This window comes from Cololabis saira, chromosome 5 (genome assembly GCF_033807715.1).
Source record: "Cololabis saira isolate AMF1-May2022 chromosome 5, fColSai1.1, whole genome shotgun sequence".
NCBI lineage: Eukaryota > Metazoa > Chordata > Actinopteri > Beloniformes > Belonidae > Cololabis > Cololabis saira.
The window spans coordinates 19,468,998-19,494,340 of NC_084591.1; the positions used below are offsets into that span (position 1 = coordinate 19,468,998).

At 45.1% G+C, this 25,343-nt stretch overlaps 1 protein-coding gene across 1 annotated transcript in view; it reads right to left on the reverse strand.

Moving 5' to 3' along the window:
• The window catches only part of nrn1la (neuritin 1-like a), a 118,489-nt gene that overhangs the window by 21,599 nt on the left and 71,547 nt on the right, over positions 1 to 25,343 (reverse strand). Inside the window, exon 2 of the mRNA XM_061722502.1 lies at positions 20,921 to 21,071. Within this exon, the coding sequence (XP_061578486.1) occupies positions 20,921 to 21,071 (151 nt within the window). The remainder of the gene's footprint in view (positions 1 to 20,920; positions 21,072 to 25,343) is intronic.

Genomic DNA, 25,343 nt, shown 5'->3' on the forward strand with positions numbered 1-25,343 from the left:
GGGGACATGGAATGTCACCTCGCTGGGGGGGGAAGGAGCCGGAGCTTGTGCGTGAGGTTGATAGGTACCGGCTAGAGATAGTCGGGCTCACCTCCACACATAGCTTGGGCTCTAGAACCCAGCTCCTTGAAAGGGAGCCGCCATGTGTTGGAGTTCACCCCGGTGAACAAGAGGGTCGTTTCCCTGCACCTTCAGGTCGGGAAAAGGTCTCTCACTGTTGTTTGTGCCTACGGCCGAACAGCAGTGCGGAGTACGGCCTTCTTGGAGTCCCTGGGAGGGGTACTTGATAGTGTTCCAACTGGGGACTCCATCGTTCTACTGTGGGACTTCAACGCTCACGTGGGCAATGACAGTGATACCTGGAGAGGCGTGATTGGGAGGAAAGGCCTCCCCGATCTGAACCTGAGTGGTGTTTTGTTGTTGGACTTCTGTGCTATACACAGTTTGTCCATAACGAACACCATGTTCAAGCATAAGGGTGTCCATCAGTGCACGTGGCACCAGGACACCCTAGGCCGGAGGTCAATGATCGACTTTGTTGTCGTTTCATCTGACCTTCGGCCGCATGCGATGGACACTCGGGTGAAGAGAGGGGCTGAGCTGTCAACTGATCACCATCTGGTGGTGAGTTGGATGCGCTGGCGGAGGAGGCGGTTGGACAGATCGGGCAGACCCAAACGGATTGTGAGGGTCTGTTGGGAACGTCTGGCCGAGCCCTCTGTCAGGGACATCTTCAACTCCCACCTCAGAGCTTCTCTCAGATCCCGGGCGAGGCGGGGGAAATTGAGTCCGAGTGGACCATGTTCTCTGCCTCCATTGTCGACGCGGCGGCTCGAAGTTGTGGTCGCAAGGTCTCCGGTGCCTGTCGTGGCGGCAATTCCAGAACCCGGTGGTGGACACCGGAAGTACAGGATGCCGTCAGACGGAAGAAGGAGTCCTACCGGGCTATGTTGGCCTGTGGGACTCCTGACGCAGTAGATGGGTACCGGCAGGCCAAGCGAGCCGCGGCTCGGGCGGTCCTGGCAAAAACCCGGGTCTGGGAGGAGTTCGGGGAGGCCATGGAGGAAGACTTTTGGTCGGCCTCGAAGAAATTCTGGAGGACCGTTCGGCGCCTCAGGAGGGGGAAGCAGTACTCTGCCGGCACCATTTACGGTGTGGGTGGGGAGCTGTTGACCTCGACTGGGGACATCGTTGGACGGTGGAAGGAATACTTCGAGGATCTCCTCAACCCGACTGACATGCCTTCCACTGAGGAAGCAGAGAGTGGGGACTCTGGGGCGTGCTCATCCATCACCCAAGCCGAGGTCACTGAGGTAGTTCGTAAGCTCCTCAGTGGCAGGGCACCGGGGGTGGATGAGATTCGCCCTGAGTACCTCAAGTCTCTGGATGTCGTAGGGCTGTCTTGGTTGACACGCCTCTGCGACATCGCATGGAGGAAGGGGACAGTACCGCTGGAGTGGCAAACCGGGGTGGTGGTCCCTCTCTTTAAAAAGGGGGACTGGAGAGTGTGTTCCAACTATAGGGGGATCACACTTCTCAGCCTCCCCGGGAAAGTCTACGCCAGGGTACTGGAGAGGAGATTACGGCCGATAATTGAACCTCGGATTCAGAACGAACAATGCGGTTTTCGTCCCGGTCGTGGAACACTGGACCAGCTCTATACCCTCCGCAGGGTGCTCGAGGGTTCATGGGAATTTGCCCAACCAGTCTACATGTGTTTTGTGGATCTGGAGAAGGCATTTGACCGTGTCAAATGCCAGTGAGTATGTAGTCCGGGGCCCTCTATTAAGGGCTGTCCGGTCTCTGTATGATCGGAGCAGGAGTCTGGTTCGCATTGCCGGCAGTAAGTCAGACTTGTTCTCGGTGCATGTTGGACTCCGGCAGGGCTGCCCTTTGTCACCGGTCCTGTTCATAAATTTTATGGACAGGATTTCTAGGCGCAGCCAGGGGCCGGAGGGGTTCCGGTTTGGGAACCTCAGGATTTCATCTCTGCTTTTTGCAGATGATGTTGTCCTGTTGGCTTCATCAGACCGGGACCTTCAGCATGTGCTGGGGCGGTTTGCGGCCGAGTGCGACGCGGCAGGGACGAGAATCAGCACCTCCAAAACCGAGGCCATGGTTCTCCATCGGAAAAGGGTGGCGTGCCTTCTCCGGATGGGTGGAGAAGTCCTGCCTCAGGTGGAGGAGTTCAAGTATCTTGGGATCTTGTTCACGAGTGAGGGAACATGTCTCTTGGCTGGCCTGGGAACGCCTCGGACTCCCCTCGGAGGAGCTGGAGGAAGTGTCTGGATTGAGGGAAGTCTGGGCACCCCTGCTGAGGCTGCTGCTCCCGCGACCCGGGAACGGATAAGCGGCGAACGATGGATGGATGGATGTTTTTGCAAATTTCTTGTTAGGATGAGTGGTTTTTAATGGATAATTATCCTAATTATCATATTCAAATATATGTATTTGAGGGAGGAGACAGGGCGGAGTATTGTGCTCCCGCATGTGCGCTCAAATCCACACTGATTGGGATGTTCAAAGGAACCTGCGTGGATTTGGGAATACGCACAGATTTGAACATCTGAATTTTTTTTTGCGTACGCAAAAATTCCACGCACGGATTCACGTTGAAATCCACGCACGTTTCGAACATGAGGCCCCAGGTGAGGTGCCCAGGTATCTAAAACTGCTCACACTCTCCACTTTAAGCTTCCGGAGAGACAATGGTTGATGGGGTGTCCTCTCCTTCCTCCCGTCCACTATCATCTCCTTCGTCTTTTTTGTATTTAGGGAGAGGTTGTTGTCATCACATTGTGCTACTAGACTGGCTACCTCCCTCCTGTGGGCCGCTTCGTCACCTCCGGTGATGCGACGAATCACTGCAGTGTCATCTGCAAACTTCAGGATGATATTGTCCTTGTGGGAGGCGACACAGTCATAGGTGAACAGGGTGCAAAGGATGGGGCTGATAACGCATCCCTGAGGGGTGCCAATAATGGTGATGGTGTTGGCTGAAGTCCTGTTGCTGATGCTGGCCAGACTGGGGCCGGCCAGTCAGGAAGTCTAGGAGCCTTATATAAACACACACGCCTCCCCCTCTGACCTAACAGAGGCTGGAGTCCGGTCCCTTCGGTGTATGGAGTGAGTTTGGAGTGGGACTTTGCTTGAAAGCCAGGTTTCAGTGAAAATTAGCGCACAGCACTCTCTAATTTCTTGCTGTGTTGTCATCCTGGCTCGTAGCTCGTCCAGTTTGTTTCCAAGCGTCCGCACGTTGGCTAGCAGGAGTAGCAGGATTAGGGTTAGAGTTAGGCTAGGTAGCCGAGGTCTGCTAGCACGGGCCTTTAGGCTAGCATGTAGCCCTCCCCTCTGGCCTCGTTTGCGTCGCCATCTCTGGAGTGCTCTCCTGGGGTCAGCTAGCTCCCTGGGGCTCGGTGCTTCAGGACCTTCCAGGGAGTGATGTTGGTGGCTGCTGCTGCGGACAGTGAGTTGTAGTTCCGGTGGAATCCAGTTCATTCAGCTTGTGTGTTAGAGCTACCGATGAGGTGGTACTGAGATGAAGATGTCTGGATAATTCTGCTCTGATCTGGGTTTGGATGCCACAGAACCCTGAACTTCTGAACAGCATAACCAATTACAAGTTTTCAGACTCAGGTTGCCCAAAACTAAGTGAAAGAATTGTGTTACATCAGTTTTAGATTTGATAGTCACTTCACACACTCAAATACAAGCTGCCAAGCCCAGAGAAAGACGTTTTTTTCATAACATGTTTACCTAATGTTACACAATAGTGCTTTCTGCATAATCTTTAATGGCTCCCTCTTTCTCCAGATGCATGAATACGCTCTTTATTAGCCTTACTTCCTTTTTTTTACAGCAGCTCCTCTCTTGCATGCATGTCCAAACAAACTTGAGCCCCTCTGATTTTCTCACCATTAACCTTCTCTGCCCTCGTCAAACCCCGCGTGGGTCTTGCCACTTCTTTTCTTTTCACCCGAAGCGCCTTCTCCACCAAAACTAACATTTTCTGTGGCAAATTTTTCTCGTGTTTCTTGTTCTCTCACTTATCTCTGTCTGAACTCTCCTCTTCACCTCAGCTGCTGTTCTGAACTGTTGACACCAAGTATTGAAACTGGTCCACCTCTAACACCTTCACTCTTTTCCTCAGATATTCTGCTGTCCTCCTACTCATTCACAAAGGTGTCCAGCTCTTGCAGGCTTTCATTCCACCTCTCCCCAAGTGCCTCCCGATACTTACAAGCAATACCTACCTTTTCAAGATGATTTACAAATCATCTGGCAAATAAAAAATATCACAATGAAACTCAAACAAATAAAAGTATTTGCAAAGATTCACAAGAGTTAAGTGTTTACAATAAACTTCAGTTTCCAGTCATCAATATATTAACGCAGGAAAATAACGTAACATGGAGATTAAAGTCGTTGTTTATGTGAGTTTATTTCTTTTCTTTTCTTTTATTGTATCCCGCACCTCCCGCCCCCCCGAAAGCCGCACGATTATTCAGTTCAAGGTTGGTGTATTAAAGGGATAAAAGACAAAATAAAGCCTTTCACAGCCTTCAAGCTGCGTCGTGTTGCCCGAACTGAAAGAAACAGAAGAATGAAAAGAATTCAGTTATTCTTGGGAAAGATTTCTACAAAGCTTTCATTTTAAAAGCGGCACAGTTCAGCTGCCACAGCCTTCATCAGTGTGTCGGGGGCTTCAAGAAGGCTGCCTTCACCTTGTTTAGAATAAAAAAATAGATCTATTTATTTCTCTGCTACAACTCTTGATCTATATTTTGCAACAGCCTTATCGAAAGCAGTAAAGGCTTTTAAGGTCTGCTTTTCACAATTGTAATTCATGCAGCATTTTTGAGCAAGCACATTTTTATATTTAGTGGCTTTCTTGATATGAGAACGCAAGTAAAATTGCTAGTGCTGCTTCTAAATCAACGCGATAACCAGCGGGAGGTGCTGAATATTAAGGCCTCGCCTTCTCAACCGGTAGCGGTTTCAACCCGAACTGCTGCGTCCCACTTGAGCTGTGAAGTTGAAAGAAACTTTACACAGAGGCAGGAATTGAAATGGAAAACACTGCGGCAGGATGCAGTGAAACGACGAGTGGCCTTATCTAAATCTGCAGAGAATAGAAAAATATAAAGGCAAATGGCTCTGAAAAGAGATGACGGAGTCAAAGAAACTCGACATGGTTCAAGGGACCTCTGTGATAACAGCTGTTTTAGAAATCCTGCTTTCGCCAGGGCTACCGTAACCAAGCCAAAATTATACATTGATCTTGTTTAGACTTTGAAAACTCTTCTGCGAGAAAAGGTAGAAAAAAAGAAGAATGTTTTTTCAGCGTTAGACTATGACTGCAGCCTGTTTTCAGTAGAAATGTTCCTAGGACTTTCAGTTTATATGATATTTTATCATATGCATGAATTTTGTGTGTTTTTATTTCAGGTTCATCCTTTCAAAGCACAAAGTTGGTCTTTCATCCTCTCTAGTACCGGTGGAGACTTTTAACATTGCTCAGGCCTACGCTACATGTTTTATTTCCTTGATAAACCCGGATCTCGATATAAGTTTACCTTATTAAAAGTATTGAAAGTTTGGCCAGTGCCACCTCCTCGAAACCATCAAGCCATCCATTATTGATACCTGCTTCCTCCTATTCAGGACCTTCAGAAAAACCAGATGAATCAAGTCAGGAACTACTAGCATTTTTTAAAGGATTATAACATCAGAAAAAGAGAAAGTAATATTTGGTCTCAGAGTGATGGAGAAAAACTTGCATGCATTTGTTATTTCTGTTTCTGTAATTCCTCATTTTTGAAAATCCAGATGATCCTAAATACTTGAGCATGAGCTCCAGTGAGGAATATGAGCAGAGTGTTTCTCTAGCTCTTGCCTTTTTTAGGGTCTTAAACCAATGATATCATTCAAAATCTGTCTCTTCACGTATGAAGTTCTTAAATTAGATGCATGATTTTTATCTTTTTCAAAAGCTGACAGTTTCCTAAAGTCTTAGTGAAATGTTCTGTGACATGTTTTGTTTAATATACACTACAAGGTACACAAGATTTTGGTCTCTATGAGTTCCTCCCTTACGTATGTTGCTTCCTAGTGCAAAAAACAGCATGTTTGGGAGAAAAAAAATCTGTCCCACATTATTTTCTCTGGGATGAGGTAGCACAGAAACCCCACCAGCGTCAGGTTGTGAATATGTGACAAAAAAAAAACAAAAGAAAATAAAAAAAGAACGGCCCGCCTGGGGTTTACCATGGCAGAGGTTGGGTCATGCTGTGGAGCTTCTCTGCTGCCTCTGCTCCTGGAGGAAATGACAGAGACGCTGATAGGAAGCAAAGATGGGAAGATCATTTCCAGTTATATAAGCACTTTGGGCCAAAGCACCCACACTAATGGCACTTTTACACTAGTACCTACTCAGCCCGACTCGACTCACCACGCCTTGCCCTTGTTTCTTTTCGATACCCAGATGAGAAGTAGGCGTGTTGGAGCCAAGCTGCTGTGACGTATTTGATTGTGTGATCTAAACAAAGAAGACAACAACACTAAAGATGTAGAACCTGGAGGAGATGATATATGTGCTGCTGGGTCTGTGGCTTGTGTTCGGTATCAAGTTAAAAAGTGAGAGTGAGAGAAACTTCAAGCGACAACGCTTTTTTTTTTGTTTGTTTGTCTCTGCGCTGCTGAAAAATCCGTTGGTAGCCGCGAGCAGCTATGAAGTGACAGAGCTCCTGGTAGATCTGGTCATCCCTTATCGCCCGTCTAGATCCCTTTTTAATTCTCTCCTCAGCCAACAGGTTTATGAACATCTGCACCTCAGAGTTGGATCACCAAACAGACTTTTGAGCTGCCAATTGCCTGTCGAATAAAATGAACAAGAAGCCGCGAGTCGCTCTTTCACTGATTTCTGCCTCCTGATTCAGACGTTGAAGGCCCCGCCCCCCGACCAATCGGTGGTCTGTAGTGTGATGATGTCAGATGCAGCCCGACTCAGCTGCTTAGAACCTCGGCAGAGTAGTTACAGAAAAAGTATCTACTCGGCACGTTAGACCCCTAGTGGAAAAGTGCAAAACCGAGGCGAGTCGAGTCAAGTCGGGCTGAGTAGGTACTAGTGGAAAAGCGCCATTAACACCTTGTTTGCCTGTCTGATGTCAGGAAGCAGGATAATGCTGATAATGAGAGGATAATGAGATTTCTGCTTTTCCAAGGACATTCAAACATTTCTCAGCAAAACAAGGCAAAGCTCTACTGTACATCACAAAGACGTCACTGAGGACAGAGCGTTTTTATTTTTCAGGTGTCGTCAGAACGAATGGCAGCATTACAGACTTACAGACTTTACTGGCCCAATTGGTGTCCAAACTAAAGACTGGTTCGCTTTTCTAATCCACCTCCCTTCTGCTTTCCTTCACTTTGGTCCTCATCCAGCTTGTAATGCAGTCAGCTGCACTAAAGTATGGCTGGGAGGGGGGTAAAATGACCCACATTGGATCCTGATCCAAATCCCATCGATAACGTTTGGAGGGAACTGAAATCCACAATCGTAAAAACAACTTGAACAGATTGGGTCCATAGTGGACTGGAAGACTGCGAGAAGCTGCACAACATCCTTTTCTCAAATATTGTAATTATGCAAAATTGATCCATTTTATTCACAATATTAATTAAGACATTATAATATAATAATAGTGTGATCATTTTCTATAAGTATATTAGGCGGCTCAGAATATAAATATCAATAACATCATACCAGCTTATTGCAGCTTAGCAAAGAATAAGCTTATTAAAGATAGCATAAAACCTACAGAAAAGTAGCTTTTCTTTTTATAGCTTCAGCAAAAGGCTACAGTTTAATTCTATTGAGCGTATTTTCTTAGTGTGTTCACAGTCAGATATATCCCTTTCACCCAGCTGACTCTGGATCCTCAGTGAATGATTGCTACTGCATAATGCCTATTGTGAATACAAGGAATAAAAGCAGCACCGTACTCCTGGGATGACTTTGACAATGGAGCAGCCTTGGCCTAGATGCAAATCGTAGCCTTTTACTCGGCGTGCACGTGTGTATGAAATAGGGGGGGTTGTGGCTCTACCTCCTCATTAGGTGGCTCTGAGGAAGTGATAAAACCATGTTGAGAGGAGAGGAGACGTAGGGAAGGCAGTGTGTATGTGGACATGAGGATTTTGATTTTAAGTGTGAGCTCTTATATATCTGACAAACGCTAAGGTGGCCGGGCTGCAGGATTAGTAGTTTAATTGGTACCTCAAGGAATAGAAGAGACTTAACAACAGAGGAGTGGTACCAGGATTGGGCTGCAGGGCCATGGTGACACAGGCCCACACACTCACACAAGTTGTTACTGTGATGAGATTGTTTTGAAGCAGTTCTTTATCCCCGTTTTAATCAAATGTCCCAACTGAGCCAACGCACTTAAGACACATACATCTGTGTCAAACTGTAGCAACAGTGTATCTTAGGTGGCTGAAAATCTAGATGAGACCGCCTTTTCAATGTCTTAATGTGACCACTTCACTGGATGTGCACAGGTGGGAGGGAAACAAAACACATGTTGGGAACACAGAAGTCTGCTCCCTTTCTACATAATAAATAATGTCACAGCGTTGGCCTGAGGAGCAGATATAAGTACATTACCACTAGAACCACGCAAAACCTAAACATTGCAAAGAAAAACCTGTGGTGGAAATGCCTACAATTTGAAAAAAAGCTGTCAATTGCACTGAAACCTTTTCACTGTTTCACGGGGGGGGTTCCGAGGTGTCAATAGTCCACTTTTATCGCAAAAGTGTGATGGAAACCCTTTTTCGCATTTATAGGTCCCATATGACCAGAAAGAAAGCAAGATGGCGCGGTATGTCCAGACAGAGGTGGAGACCGGGTTTTTTTTGAATGATCATCTGCTAGCTTCGTCTTCTTTTGACTATTTTTGCAACAGCGGCAGTGGAAATAATTTGATAAGATGTTTCCGTCAATCTTCTTCAAAGTAGAGGTCTTCTTCTTCTTTGTTTGGAAGAAAGCCTCGCAGGACTAGATTCGAGGAGACTTCAGGCTGTTACACCCTGCACCATTTTTGGCCATTTCAGACAAAAGATGACCGTCGTGAAAGAACCTCGAAACATCTGCCGTCACAGGTCCAAATCGACTGTGTTAAGTGGTACAACATGAGCCATGCACGACATTGGTCTCTGTAGCAGGGTGGATGCTACGGGGGCCCGACCGAAGGATGGAGAGGACACAGAGTTTCGTGCAGACCCTTCTTTATTTCACCAAAATCACCACACAGTGCACAAGCATGGCACAGCAGCAGCTTCTCAGTCTCCCACCTCCCCAGCTGCAGTCTCCCAGTCCTTATCAAGGCTGGCAGGCTGATGGGACACACCTGTTTCCCATCCACCTGAGTGGCTGCAGCTACTCCACTCTGCCACACACCCCCAACGACAAACTCGAGCCGGGGTCCGTCCGGCCGAGCATACTCCCCCCCCGCCCCCTCGGAGCGGGAGAGGAACCCTCCGGGCTTCCCGGTCGGGGGGTCGTCCCCGGCGTCGGCCCGGCCAGCGCAACGGTCGGGGGGGGGGGACCCCGGCGTCGGCCCGGTCGCCGTGGACGACGCTCTCCTGGCCGGGCCCGGGGTGGCCTCGGGCCACACGGTGCGCCCCGGACCGCCTCCTCCGTGGCGTAGTCCTGCGCCAGCTGCCGGTCCGCCTCCGGGACCGCCTCCTCCTCCTCCGCAACGCAGCCCTGCTCTGGCTGGTGGTCCGCCTCCGTCCCCGCCGTCGCTGATGGCGGCTGCGCCTCCGCAGCCGCCTCCCCAGCCAACTCCGCCTCCGTCTCCCCCTCCGTCTTCGCCGCTGACTCCATCCCCGGAGCCGTCGCCTGGCGGCCCGCAGCTTCTGCCTCACGGCCTCTCAGCTGCGGCGCCACCAGCGCTGCCGCGGCGAACCTCAGACGGGGTGCAGGGATGGGTCGCTCCGCGGGTCCCGCCGCCTCGGGAGCCGTCGCTTGGCGGCCCGCAGCTTCTGCCTCCCGGCCTCTCAGCTGCGGCGCCGCCAGCTCCTCCCGCGTTGCTGCGGCGGCCCTCAGACGGGGTGCAGGGGCGGTGGGTCGCCCCGTGGCCACCAGGGCTTCTATGGCGGCCAGCTGCCGCTCGCCCTGGTCCCGGAAGGCGGCCGCCATGCCCGCCATGGCCCGGGCGAGCGTGTCCAGGGCCCGCTCCGTGCCTCTCTCGTCCATTCTTCGGGCCCCACGTTGGGTGCCAGATGTAGCAGGGTGGATGCTACGGGGGCCAGTTTCACCAAAATCACCACACAGTGCACAAGCATGGCACAGCAGCAGCTTCTCAGTCTCCCACCTCCCCAGCTGCAGTCTCCCAGTCCTTATCAAGGCTGGCAGGCTGATGGGACACACCTGTTTCCCATCCACCTGAGTGGCTGCAGCTACTCCACTCTGCCACAGTCTCGTAACCAGACTGCCTGATTTAGTCTTCTGACCGAGCCAGAATTCCAACAACTCCGTCTACTGACCAGCAGTGCTTCCTCTACATTCATCTAGGAGTGGTGGGCCGCCATTCTTAGATCCTCGCTGGTGCTCCTTTAAATTTCTTCGCAAATACACCACCATTGCATGTCTCTACCTTCACAGCAGAGTCCTGCACTAGGTCAGGTACTCACGAATACTAAGGTACTGTAAGCTACAGACAACTATCTTGCTCTGTATGTACTGTACTTTAATTACCAACGAGAGAGCGGCTTTGTAAGTGACATCACGTCAGGCACCAGATGTCTTCTTGGAAAATATGGCAGAGACGAACTGGAGAAAAGGTAGACTTATTGGCTCAAGATTACTCAAAATAGATTTTACAAGCTAAATAGATACTCTTAAAATATTGATGGTTAGCTAACGCTACATAACATAATGGTAGCTTGAGTTAGTTAGGCCCGGTGCCAAGTCAGTGTCGCTAACTTGAGTAAACTAATTGGTAGAATTAAACTGGCAACAGTGTGAACTGTGAGAGGGATTTTTCAACGATGAAAAGGGTAAGACAATTAATAGGGTGGGGGGGGGTCACCTTGCAGCCGGATCATCAACGGGCCACCTACTGAAGGATTTCCATACAACAGTCTTATGGCAATTTTCCACTAGTACCTACTCAGCCCGCCTCGCCTCGGTTTGGTGCTTTTCCACTAGAGGTCTAACGTGCCAAGTAGATACCTTTTCTGTAACTATTCTGCCGAGGTTCTAAGCGGCTGAGTCGGCTGCATCTGACGTCATCACATTACAGGCCACCGATTGGTCGGGGGGTTGGAGTCAGACGTCTGAGTCAGGATGTGGACATCAGCAAAAGAGCGACTCTTTCATTTCTTGTTCATTTTATTCAACAGGCAAGTAGCCAGTACCAGTAGCTCTGTCACTTCATAGCTGCTCACGGCTCCCAAAGGACTTTTCAGCAGTGCAGAGACAAACTAAAAAAAATGTAAAAGCGTCGCCGCTTGAAGCTTCTCTCACTCTCATTTTTTAACTTGATATCAAACACGAGCCACAGACCCAGCAGCACATTTATCATCTCCTCCATGTTCTACATCTTTAGTGTTGTCTTCTTTGTTTAGATCACACAATCAAATACGTCACAGCAGCTTCACTCCAACCCTCGTACTTCTGCTCCAGGAGCTGAATTTTTATGGAAAAGAAACCAGGCCGAGTTGAGTTGAATCGAGCTGAGATGAGTAGAGCTGAGTAGGTGCTGGTGGAAAAGTGCCATTAGAGCTGTTTTACTAAAAACTCAGAAAAATCCAATGTTCTGAGGCTGGGTGCAAACTTTGCCACTGATTCTCCGTAAAGGAATTATTATTTATTGTTTTTATTTTGTTTTTATTGTTTTATTTATTAATTATTTTGTTTTATATTCAGCCATGAAAATTTCATTTTTAACTGGCTGTTCAATAAATAGTTTGTAACAGTAAAGTCTGGATCTTTACAACGCAACAAGATCCTCCAACACCGTGACTACTGTAGCTAATTAAAATATAACTTAAAATGATATATTTATGCAACTAGTGCAATTCTTTCAAAAATGTAAAATAAACTAAGCTTTATGGGACTTTTTATTCTTAAATAGACCTGTTTTATGGGGCTCAGTCTTCTCAGCAACAATCTTTGTGAAATTTAAGCTCTTTCTGTTTCACTTAAAAACTGATAAGAACAGAAAAGTACTGGCCAAAATGAATGTGATTGTTATTGAGTTGTTGTTGTTTTTGTTTTGTTTTTTTTCCAGAAATATGGAAATAGTCTTGCAGCCTTGTCCTGTTACTTAGCACTCCAAAGGCTCTCGCACTGTTACATTTGTGAATTATCTTTCTATATATGTCCCACTGTTACTTTTTATTTTAATTTGTGTCTTCCCTATTTTACTCCTGAGCATGTTGGATTATTATAAAGTTCCCTTAGTGTATCATTCAGTCTTTCCTGTTAGTTTGAATACTAACAAATGTGACTGTAATGGCCCGGTTTCCCAGATCAGTTAAGTAGTTCTTAACAGTTAAGTAGTTCTTTCACAGGCTCCTTAAGATGGTTTGAAAGAAGTCTTTCGCTGTTAAGAACTACTTAACTGATCTGGGAAACCGGGCCAATGTCAGTACACGTGCAGTCGTATTTTTAGAGTGCCATCTTTAAAGAAAGTCTTGCTCAGAGTTAGTCAGTAGCTTGTCAGTGTTTCCAGGAACATCTGTGTAAGTTTAACAGTATGTGTGTCTTTTCTGTTGCTAGTCAGATGCCTGGCCATGGCCCAGCCAGCCGTACATTGTCTTCTGACTGGATATACATGTACATTTTGGGTACAGATTTGCTAGTTTTATTGTGATATAATTCCCAACACTTCCAGCAACCCTGGATTTTACAAGAACAGTGGTGTATGTAAACGTTAAAATGAGCACTAAATACACAGTAAATGTGAAGATAATATATTTTAGATCACCACTATTTAAAAGGAAAATATATATGATTTAGATCACCACTACCTAAAAGGACAATATATATATTTTAGATCACCACTAAAAGGAATATCCTGTCCGTGACAAATTAGTGTGTTCTTTGGGGAAGCTGGGATTGTCAGACAGGGCAGAGGTGCTCATTGGTAGCATTCCCTTATACTATAAAAAAGAAAATCAAAAATCCCAATTGCATGGCAGCTCAGAAGGAAGAGCATCACCAGGATAATCTATCACCACGATGCATCCTTTTGTACTCCAGTCAGTCCACTAACAGCTACAATGCTTCCCTCATAGTACATAGAGAACCTTTATGGTGGTGCTAAAAGGAAAACTTAGGTCCGTCCTCTGGGGATCATGAAAGTTTGTACAAAAACTGACACACATTTCACTCCACAGATGCTGACATATTACAGCTTCAGTTTGAATTAAATATATGAATGATAGCAGGCTGTTCTACACCGTCGTCATAAATCCATTCCAATCAGAGTGAATGAAGGACAATTACATTTGTACCAGACGTCTTACTGCTGTAGTAAAGCTGAAGAAAAAATATCATCAAGACACCTGAAACATACACTTGAGACTCAGACATACACACTTTGTCACTGGGGGATATAGTCAGGATATCTCCATTAGGTTTTCCTCCAGGACCACAATGTAATGCTGTGTAGGTCCCAGTAAAAGTGAGATTTGCAGGAAGGGAAGGTTCTCCCTGGAGTGTGTTTCTCTGAGCAACGCATCACGAGAAGAGCGACATCTCCTCGCTGTGAACACTGTAACATGTGTAAGTTGTACTGTATGGAACGTTTGTTGTTTCACAAGTGCTCTTAGCATGCTGTGCCTCATTTATAATGTAGTGAGAGAAGAATGCTGGCCACTATTCCTACTTCGGTTCATTAAATACAGCCTTAACCTGTCAGTTACACGAAGAAGCAGCTTTATAAGGATGTAGCAGCAGCTTTGACATCTGTAAATAGCCGGGACAGCTTCTGTTAACACTCAGCTATGGTGATTATGGGAGTTCATTCTGCTTCTTTTAGTTCTGTGAAAACTTCAGCTGACAGAAACAGAGCTTTCATATCAGTAATCCTATTCCGAGACTCTGCTCCCATATTAATATTTCTTCTCCTCTGGTTCAGATGACTCTTCTGGAAGATGGATGACGAAGTTATGTATAAATAGAGAGGTGAGCGGAGATGGCATGGGGATCGAGCGCTGAGTGATGGATGGGCAGAGGATGTAAAGAGGTGAAGAGGCCGGAGAACAAAAAGAAGGGAAGCACATGTTTAATCAGCATAACCAGGTTGGGAGCTGAAAAGATGTACTGGTAGAAAAGAATATGCAGTGGTTCTAATTATAATTACAACCCCAATTCCAGAAAAGTTGGCTGCCGTGTAAAATGTAAATTAAAAAACGAATGCAATGATTTGAAGATCTCATAAACCCATATTTTATTCAGAATAAAACAAGCAACAAATCAGGATGTTGATACTGAGACAATAAATGCAAAATATGAGCTCATTTTGAATTTGACGGCAGCACATCTGAAAATAGTTAAAAGAGGAATAAAAACCTTTCTTTTTAGCAAATCATTTTACCACTAAACAATGCTGTTGTTTTTTCCCCTAGTTGCTGTTTTTAATTGTTTTATTCTCTTTTTACCCATGTCTTGACTTTTTATCGCTTTTATCTCTTATCTGGATTTTATTATTTCTGTTTCCTTTTTAATTATCAAACTGTAGCACTTTAAGATTCTCAGGAATGTAAAGTGCATTATAAATAAATGTATTATTAGTTGTAACAGGGTAATGGTGACTATTTTGTAGCAGCCCTCTTCTTTTAACAACAGCCTATAAACATCTAGGAAGTGAGGAAACCAGATACGAGTGTTTTAGGAGAGGAATGCTGTCCCAGGCTTGTGTGACGCAGGATTCTGGCTGCTTAATGGTCATGGGCCTTTGTTGCTGGACTTTTTGTGGTTGAGCTTTGTCCTGCTGAAATATGCAAGGACGTTGTCTGCATGGAAGCATTTGCTGCTGTAAAACCTTATTAACACGACACTGTTCCAGAAGAGATGCAGGCTCTGATGACAAGCTCTGATGCTCTGAGGACAAGCTGGATGGTCCCACTCCACTGCAGTCTGCAGGACATAGCGGTCATGTTTTCCAAAAATAATTTAACATTTTGATTCATCTTACCACAATACCGATCTCACCACTGCTCCATGTATCAATCATTAAACTGGTTACCCGTCAGCTCAAGAAGATAATACCACTGGCTCCAACTCATATTCAAATGTATCCACTTTAGTTAACAATCTTACTCAAAACAATATTTGATTCCATATACATCCTCATATTCTCTCAGAAACACTCAGCAACCCTTCCTTTTCGTTCCTTTGACATTTAATGAAATTGGCAGACGTGCTTTTAAATTCAAAGCCCCATCAGATTGGAACAACCTACACATCAATATAAGAAAACTTAATTCCTTACATCTCTTTAAAAACTCACTATTCTCCAATAAAATTATCTCAATAAACCATGTAATTGCCTTTAGTGGTATTGCCTTCTCATTTTATTTTTTTAATATATAATGTATGTATTTTTTCATATATTGTACAATAATAATGATGACAATGACTATTATTAATATTGTTGATCTTGTTGTTTAAAGGTATTGTGACATGAAAAACAAATTTTTCTTGATTTTTTGTGTTTTGTTGGGTGTCTTGACATCAATTACACCCAAAAAACAACGAACTTTTAACATTCAGTGTATTGTGTGCTTTCTGGGATTTTCCGCATAACTGTGCAAAAACGGCGCACCTGGTTTGGTGGCGGGCCGTGACGTCAGGGCCCGCAAAATCACCGCCCCCTCCACCCAGATCCCTGCCTCCTCTCCTCTCCAGCGCACCATAAAGGCTGATTTATGGTTCCGCGTTACACCGACGCAGACCCTACGGCGTAGGGTTACGCGGGACGCGCTACATACGCTGAACCCTACAGCGTAGGCTCTGCGTCGATTTAACGCGGAACCATAAATCCGGCTTAACACGGAGCTGTTTAGATCCCTCTTTTGTTCTAATCACCGGAGGAAAACTGCTAAGAAGACCCGCGGCCACTGACTGGACTTAAGATGAGGAGACACTGCTGCTTGCATGCCTTTATTTTTATGATCGTTTGCTGTGGACTGTCTGCTTCGCCCTCCTGCTTTTCCGTGCATGCTTCGCCTGTCGCTCCCGGCTTAAAAACTCTCCGACGCCGCTGTGAGCGTATTGCTCGCGGGGAGCTGCGGTCCCGGTCCTTTGGTCCCGGTTGGACTTCATCTCCGGGCTGTAGTCGCCCTGTCTGGGCTGTGTGTCGGTGTTTGTGGTTTGGTGTGCGCGCGTGTGTGTGAAGACGGCAGAAGTTTGTAGCGGTTGGTTGGAGGAGGTTTGGAGGAGGAGCGGCGCAATGATTAGCCCCTTTCACACAGAGATTCCGCAATATTGGTGTAAAGAAGTCCTGCCAATACGCCGCCTTTGTTGGTTCACACAGAACCATACAACGCCGGCATAACGCCGCTCCCGTCTGTAAATTCACACAGCATGCCGGCGTTCCGCAATCAGAGGCGTGACGACAGCGTCAGCGCTGGCCCCGGCTGGCCCCGGCTGGCCCCGGCATGCCGGCTGTGTCATTCACACAGACCCCGTTTCGTCTCTGTGACGGCTCTGTGACTACCTCCGCTGCCGGCTTATTGGTGGGGCCACTTGGCCCCCCCATTCCGCCTCCGTGACTTTCACACAGAACAGCGAGGCGGCTTAAAGGCGCAACGTTCCCGCCTCGAATTGGCTGTGTGAAAGGGCCTATTGACAGGAAAGGGGGAAAAAGGACCCGTTTTTCACGGCGCAAAAAAACACTAATAAAAAGCCAGGAATGGAGTACTAGAGTGAAGTTTTTCTTGTTACACTCTTTTAGACACATTTGAGGGATGTTGGCCAAGACTTTTAATAGTGTTAAAAGCATGTTAAAAATGATGTCACAATACCTTTAACTGTGTTATATGCAGTGTTTACTTGTGCTCTTCAGGTGTGGTAGGTCTTGGGAACTGGTGTGTGGGTGGGTTTGTGTGTGAGAGCCTTATGTATTATGTATTATGTATTATGTATTATGTATGTTGTATGTGACTGTCTTGTACTGTGTTGTATGTTTTATGTTGGACCCCCTCGAAAACGATTAATCTCAAGGGGCTATCCGTTAATACATTTATTATTACCACAAAACAGTTTTCCATTTAGCCTCAGATCACTTTCAATGAGCTTTGTTTCAGAGAAGATGGTGGCGTTTCTGGATCATGTTCACGTATGGCTTCTTCTTTGCGTAATAGAGCGGCAAGCAGCATTTGTGGATTGTACAATGGTCCGTGTTCACAGACGGTGATGTATGGAAGTGTTCCTGAGCCCAGGAAGTGGTTTCCAGAAACATGCCTGTTTTTAATGTTCTGCCACATCAGGACCCAAACATCACCAACATCCAGTTTTGACCTTAAGCCTGTTCCCAAGCGTGCAGGGATTACTCCTGATTCTCTAAATCATTTGATGATATCATACACTATAGAAGGTTGGATCTTTAAAGACTTCACAATTTTACGTTGAGGAACATTTTCCTGAAATGATTTCACACTTTTTAGATGCAGTTTGTTGCAGATTGGTGAACATCTGCCCATCTTTAGATCAGAGATTCTCCTCCTCCTCTCTGAAATATGGGCTTTGATCTTTGGGAAGGTCCATGTCATGTTTCGTCAGTGTGCTGTAGAGGCATAAACCAGGCTTTACATGTCATTGAAGTTTCACATCTGCCCCGTCTACAATCATCCAACACTAGTCGTTCTCCCGCTGGGTTTTCAGGCCTGAATTAATAACATCATTTGACAACAAGTCCTTGCAAAGTCGGTCATAGTTAGCGATCCCATTAGCCACCGACCACAGGCCGGTCACACCGTTTCTTTTGTCACTTAGGTACAGTATTTCACCTCCAGCGACTCTGTTGAGCTCGACCAACTCTGGTGGTGACAGGAAACAATCTAACTTTAAATGTTTAAATGACATTTAGACAGAAAAACTCAAAATTAAAACGATCAACCAACTTTGCCTATGAAACAGAAAGCTCTGCTCAAACATAAACCACCTGTGGCAGAATGTTATATGAATGTTTTGTAAAGTTTAATATTTCAAAGTCTTGCTGGTTTTGCTGTAGAAACAGTTTCAAGGCAGAAAAATAAAGAATAGTGGGAACAACTGTGCGGAAATTGAAACTATTTTTTGCTTTTTAGTTTTTTTTCTGGATCAACCATGTCCTTTCTGGGTTCAAGGAGAATTCTTCACATTTTACGATTAAAGGTCATGTTCCCTCTGACGTCCCATTCAGCTGTAAACTGCGATTCAGAGTCCTTGGAGCCTTTTGAGAAATATTTTAAGTAGTGCTGTAAAGCGATTAAAAAGATTGAGCGATTAATTAATTAATTAAGATCTGTAATGAATTAATCTAATTCATCTCTTTTTTTAATCTCACCTAAAAGTTGCTGAGAAAAGCTCTCAGCTTGAGGTGTTTCATTACATTATTGTGGCAGATCACAATCGGGGCGTTTTAGAAATATAAATTCCTCGTTCACTGGACCATTTTCACTTCTTTTCTCTTCTCTTCTCTGCTACTCAACCACCCCTTTGCAGCTACAATGGGAGCCTACCAGCGTCTGCTAAGCACGGCCACAAAGTGACAACAAGGCCGGATTGACCATATAGGCAACTGGGCAATTGCCCAGGGGCCCACAACCTGTAAAAGGCCCAGGGCAGTGAGGGCACAAGCAAAATATATGGTTATCTCCCGTTTTATGATACACTGTCGGAGTGGTTGCACTGTACAGCAGAGGTGTCAAAAGTATTCACATTCATTACTCAGGTAGAAGTATAGATACTAGAGTTTAAAAATACTCCTGTAGAAGTTGAAGTATCAACTCAAGTTTTTTACTCAAGTAAAAGTATAAAAGTACTGTTTTCAAAACTACTTAAAGTATAAAAGTAAAAGTAATGTAAGGGGGAAAAAAGCCATTAAGGCACCCCAAGCTGCACGGTGAGCCCCGCCAGGCCCGGGTATCCTGACCCACCCATCCCAGGCCGGCGAGGGAACGCGGGTGATGTGGGACCCCCTCCCGCCCCTGGTGTTGAGTGCATGTGATTAATGCCATAAAAACAGGGAGGGGGAGAGCCAAGTATCGATTTGACACCGACCCCCCCCTCCCGAACTACGTTTCATTGTCAAATGTATTTATTAAGTGTTGAATGTGCAGTGTCTACTTTGCTGTTAAAACCGTGAGGCGGGGAGTGCCGGGCCACGCGGTACAATGCCCCCCACGACCCGGACCCCCCGCCCCTCGCCTATGTGCGTATGAATCGTGTAGGGGGGGAAGGAGGGGGAGCGGAGGCCGAAGCCAGGAAGCAGGACCAGCAAAGCCGGCCCTGATAAGACACCCGCGTCCCCCCACCGGCCATCCAGTGGACGGGGGCCGGCCCTCCGAGCCGGGCCAGGGCCCCACCGTACCTCCACGGGCGCCCCCGGCGCCGCCGGAGCCCCCAGACGGAGGGGGAAACGGTCCAACATCCCCCCATTCATACTGACAACATAAGACATAGACACCTGGGAATGGTGCCACCCCGCTGCCGCGCCCGCCCGTGCACCCCCCGGTCAGGGGAGGCCCGATCCCCGGAAAATGAGATTTCTTTAGACACAGCCCCTCTCTGAAACAGTCAAATTAATCATTCAGAATGGATTAGTGGCATAATAGCCTATATTATAGCCTACTATCAGGTAAATAGGCAACTCAAACCCAGCTACTATGGTACTGTATCTTACTGTGTATTCCTTGTTCCTTATAATACGATGCGCCTTATATATGAAGAGGGTTCTAAAATAGGCCATTTATTGAAGGTGCGCCTTATAATGCTGTAAGTAAGCGATTAAAAAACATAACTTGCTAAGTAGGCCTGTAATTAATTAATCACAACTAACACGCTAATTGGACACCCCTAATTTTAAGGTCCGAGGCAATTAAGAAGTTCATGTCACATGTAATACCTCTCTGCACGTGTCGAGCTAAGAAGATCAATGTTTGTCTGCTGGTGGAAGTTTGTTCACTTCACAACTTTCTGAAGATATTGATCTTTTAAACTGGGAAATGGGATCAGGAACTTTAATCGTATTATATTTAATTTTTTTCTTTATGCATATACGAAATAAAAGTCAGCATTTATCGGATGGTATTCCATAAAAAAAATGTACCTCACTCCTTCGAGTGTCTGAACTTAAGGAGTATTAAATCAGAGGATATAGTGGCTTATGTCTGATAGGTAATAACACTGAAGAGTCTAATTTAGAGCAAGCAGTAAATGTCTGATAAGAGCCACTGTGATTACACACAAGCCATCTACACCTCCTTGTTCTCTTTAAAATAACCGTAAACCTCTTTACTGTAGGTTTTTGCTAATTTGTACATCAACTCTGTCACAATGTCTAAATATTCACAGTTATTTGAAACAGACAATATTAACTGCATATAAAGAGGCTGTGAGTATTAGGGGATTAGAGAACCAAGACTTTGATCTGTGGTGATGTTTAAGTGCATGCTCGAAAACTTTTCTTTGCACACTTAATTCCAAGCTCAGGTAGCATAAACTTCTTTTCCCAAAGAGCTCCCATTTCTTGGTTTTTTCATAGCCATCCCTCCAAAAGTAGCAAGATGGTCATTAATACGCACTAAACTGCTTGTTGGGTGAGAATACAGAGGAGTCCACAGACTCCCCGATTAAACCGAGAGTATTTATGTCTGTAATTAACTTCTGCAGAAGTGTGTGATTGCAGAGAATGACCTGCAGATGGAGTGTATCTCGTGCATGTCCTCATCCTTGCGTGCGCTGTCCGTCAGACTGTCGCCCAGAGCCATGAGACACTGAGCAAAGCCTTTATAGATGGAGTGGCACCTTCTGGGTGAAGCTGCAGCGACAGGGCATGGGCTCAACACTGAAAAACACAGACAGACAAAAAATCTCAACAAAACACATACATAACACATCACAACATATCTAACACAAAGCAATCTGGGAAGAAGGGTTAATAATCACAAGCCTCTTTGTTAAAAGTTGCAAATGTCGGACTGATCAGGGGCGGGGCTTCAGGGGGGGCTGGGGGGGCCCACTTGGTTCATATTAGGTATAAAGCATTGCATAATATGTTGTGCTTAGATTTTCACACTCACAGTTAACATAAAAAAAAAAAAAATAGCAAGTGAATCTCCAAATGTCTTTTGGGTAAAATCGTTCGTCATCAACATCCGTCTATCAACGTCATCATCGATCACTTGTCAACAGACCACAGTAATCCTACAGCCTAAACATGAGCGGGAGTTAAAACACAAAAGTGGAACGATAAAATGCAAAACAAGAAAAAAGGGAGCAAGACAAAAGCCAAATTGCCCAAGCTAGACGCATATTTTGTTGGCCCTAATCCTCCTCCTGTGGGAGATGAACCTGACGTTGTTAGCAGCGCTTCATCCCCGGGCCCGGGCCGCCAAAAGCTGCATCATGGTCAGGGAGCAGGTTTACAGGTAGCTACAGTTAGAACAACCACAGACACACACTGTCAGCAAGAAAATGTGAGTTTGTGGTAAATTGTTGGTATAGTAGCCCGGCATGAGACGAGAGGCTCCAGGCTGTAAAGGGCCCGGTCATATGCCCCGGCCCCCGGGTCGGCTCTGATATGTTCCTCTACTGGGACTGATAGAATTTTTAAAAAAAAACTGTCTAAGAAGAGAATGGTCCTGCTGTCTTTGTTTCATAAAAAACAATATGAAACAGACATATATGATGTTTAGAAGTCAAAACTCAGAAAAGATTATCTTTTTTAGCTACTGATACAACCCCATTCAATCACAGAGCCCCACCTTTGGACCTGAGGCTTATAACAGTGTGGATGGTAGGCCTACTTTAATTTTTAATCTCTGAATACTGGAACTGGCTGACCACACTGTGCATTTTTTTACATTTTTTTTAATTCAGGTGAAAGTTTAGACCTGTTGTTGTGCAGCATCTTACATTGTAGTCTCACACCAAAGCACAAGCTCTTGTATTTCGCTTGCAACATATTACCTTTGCACAACCCTGGGTCCTCTGAATTTTAACAGCAGCCTTTCAGGGTTTTCTGCAAAAATTTTATTGACATAAGAGTAAGAAATGGAAACTTTTGGCACCATGTTACATGGTCCATGAACCAGGTTACAACGCGGACTTTCTACTGTGAAGAAATAGTCAACATCCCGTACAGGTGCATGTGCAGCGATTACAGAGCAGCCACTGATGACATGTGAGAGGAGAGACGTCACTGCAGATGGAGGAGAGAGAAGGGATCAATAAATAAATCAGCAGACTGGTTGACATGTGTCTAGCTAACCTAAATCAGCTGTCACGTAACGTCACAGTTGAGAGGTAGAGAGTTAAAACAGGAAATCAAACATGTGCGACAGAAAAACCTTTTGAATTATTTTTATCCGTTGTGTTTTCCTACCTCCATCTTCTGTCGCCTCACTTGTCACGGAGAAAGTAAAAACAGGAGGAGCTACATGGAAAAGTTTTGGCAGCTTCTATCTTTTGCCATCTGTTGCTAATTCCTGTCTTTCTTTGAATTCATCTCTTCACTCTTTCATCTCAAAGTTCCTGTCTGTGATGAAGAATGCATATTGGTGACTGCCTGCCTGCTGAATTTCAATGTGTGAATGTTTATTACTGCATATGCATCGAGGGGGTGATAGAGACGGGAACTCATTCTGACCTCTTTACTTTAGTCATCATTTGTGCCCATGTACACTTCTAAAACTAACCAGCTAGCAACAGCAATTGAATGCAGTTTGTCTTTAATAACCACTTTATATCCGTTCTGAAAACACACCACAATAAACACTGAAGAAATACTCTTTATTCATAAACCATCCACTTTATTAAGGAGCGGAGCAGGGACCAATTTTACATCCATTTTATATTCAGATAGTATCATGAGTAATATCTGAAAGTGATTAGAGCTCAAACATGGAAAACATGTCAAGTTCATTCAAGTCAATTTCCTGCTGAAGAATGAGGAAATGTTTGACTCAAATGGTCTAAATACCCAGTTTGGTCCTCACCGTTTGATTGTATGATCTTCCTTTTATTAGGTCGTTCAGCCTTTTTGAAGAATGTCCTTCCTCTGTTTAAATGATTTTTATTTTTTGCCAAATTGAGTATATTAGTTGAACATGTACAGCCTGCCACTTGCTATAAATGTACAAATGTTTGTGTACTTGTGCTCCATACCATGTGATCATGGTCGTGAGTTAAAATAAATGATGATGATGACATTGTTGTTATCAAAGAAATTGAATGTACGGTCTGGGTAACTCAGACTCAAACTTGGAGAGAACAAAAGAAAACCATCACCAGGGTGAAGGCTTGGACTGAAGCACCCCATCCTCATCAGCTGCAAACTGTAAAAAGTCAAATATCATCCTCTTTTTTGATGTTTTTTTTTTTTGGAATGGAAAAAGTATGAGGGCACGGTGGCGCAGCAGATAGTGCAGCCATATCACAGCAAGAAGGTCCTGGGTTCAATCCCTGCCGGGGACGCTGTGGGCGCTGAAGTGCGTGTTAGTTCCCCCATGACTTCAGTGCCCACACCCTGGGTGGGTTTGGTGAAAGGGCCTTTCTGTGTGGAGTTTGCATGTTCTCCCCGTGTCCCCTTGGGTAGCAATGTGAGCTACCCTCACAAAAACATGCAGCTTAGGTAGGAGCACTGGGTGATATAATAGGAAAAAATTGGGGATAAAAAAAAAATGGAAAAAAGTATGTCCAAAATGGTTTTCCAGCTCCTTATTTTCTGCAATCTGATTTGCCATTACAATACTGTCGCAAAGTCTGATGAGCTGTTTAATGTCAGTGCTTGTTTGTGATCATCTGAAAAAAGGACGCAATTTACGAATAAACTGCACCACTGACTTTTTTTTTTTTAAATTCTAATTTCAAAATAAGTCTAATAAACAAACGCACAAGCAAGTCAGAAATAACTGTAAACAGACTTTAAAGGGAGAATGAGCAATGACTAAAGCATTTTACCAAATACCTTTATAAAGTGTCATAAGAACATAGAACGAGGTAAAAACATTCTGAGTGATGCAGTGGATCACTGCATCGCCTCTGATGCACTAACTGTTCTATTTTGTACAATATAATTTATGTACAAGCATTCATTTTGTACTTGCATTCACCTTTCTGACATTTTGAAGCTATCTAGGGTTTCATAAATCTAGTCATTTTCAGCTGTGTAGTTTAAATATCCCATTTAAGGTTATCAAATGTGGGAAGAGAGAGTTTAGAAAATGTTTGCAAAAGCGAGAAGAGGGAGTTGTTTTACTGCACAGTTAAAAGTGCATATCAATCAGAAACTCATGACTGGCAATTCATTCTGAGACAATATTACTCAAGAGTCATCTCATCCCAGAAGAGCTTCACTGCAACCGGTGACGGACAACCCCCGTGAAGCAGGAGGTCATTTTGGAACTAGCTGTAAGCAGTATTTCACAGAGGTAAGATGGTCCTCTCCGGATGTGTGACAGGCACCGATGTGTCATGTCATGGTTAGCGTTCACAAAGGCAGATAACACTCCTGAAGTGTGTTACTGTCAGCAGGAGTGGCTCGTCGTGAAGGGTAAAAGTCAGAGCGGAGCCACGGCTGGAGCTTGGCAGGTGAACAGGAGATGCTAATTGTCTCAGACACCGCATCACCACAACTCCTCCCTTCCTCCTTGGAGACGTGCTGTTTAATAATTAATAGACCAAAGCTTCTCCGACCAAGGTTCTCTGTTTGTGCGTGCTCCTTTCCTTCTAAGAATACTATTGATTTCATGGTGGGCTGATCACGAAGCTTGAAGATTATTGGTTTCACTCATCTCCATCAAGTTTTAATGAAGTCCTGAGGAGGAAAAACTCTTGGAGAAGATGAGAGCGAGAGAATGAATGCAGGGACTGACAGGGAGAAGGCAAAGATGAGAAATGACCAATTAAGGAGAACAATAAGAAGATGAAAATATCCATGGAATTAGTTTGAAAAAGGATATTTGTGAAATGTGGTGTACAATAATCATAATGTGCAGTATAAACCTGACAGACCTATATGGGAAAAGAACTGATGAATGTTTCTTTTAACGTGGGGGGTAATTTAATCCTCTCATCATGGAGAAATATCTTCCTCTCAGCCAGTTTAGTTGTATCA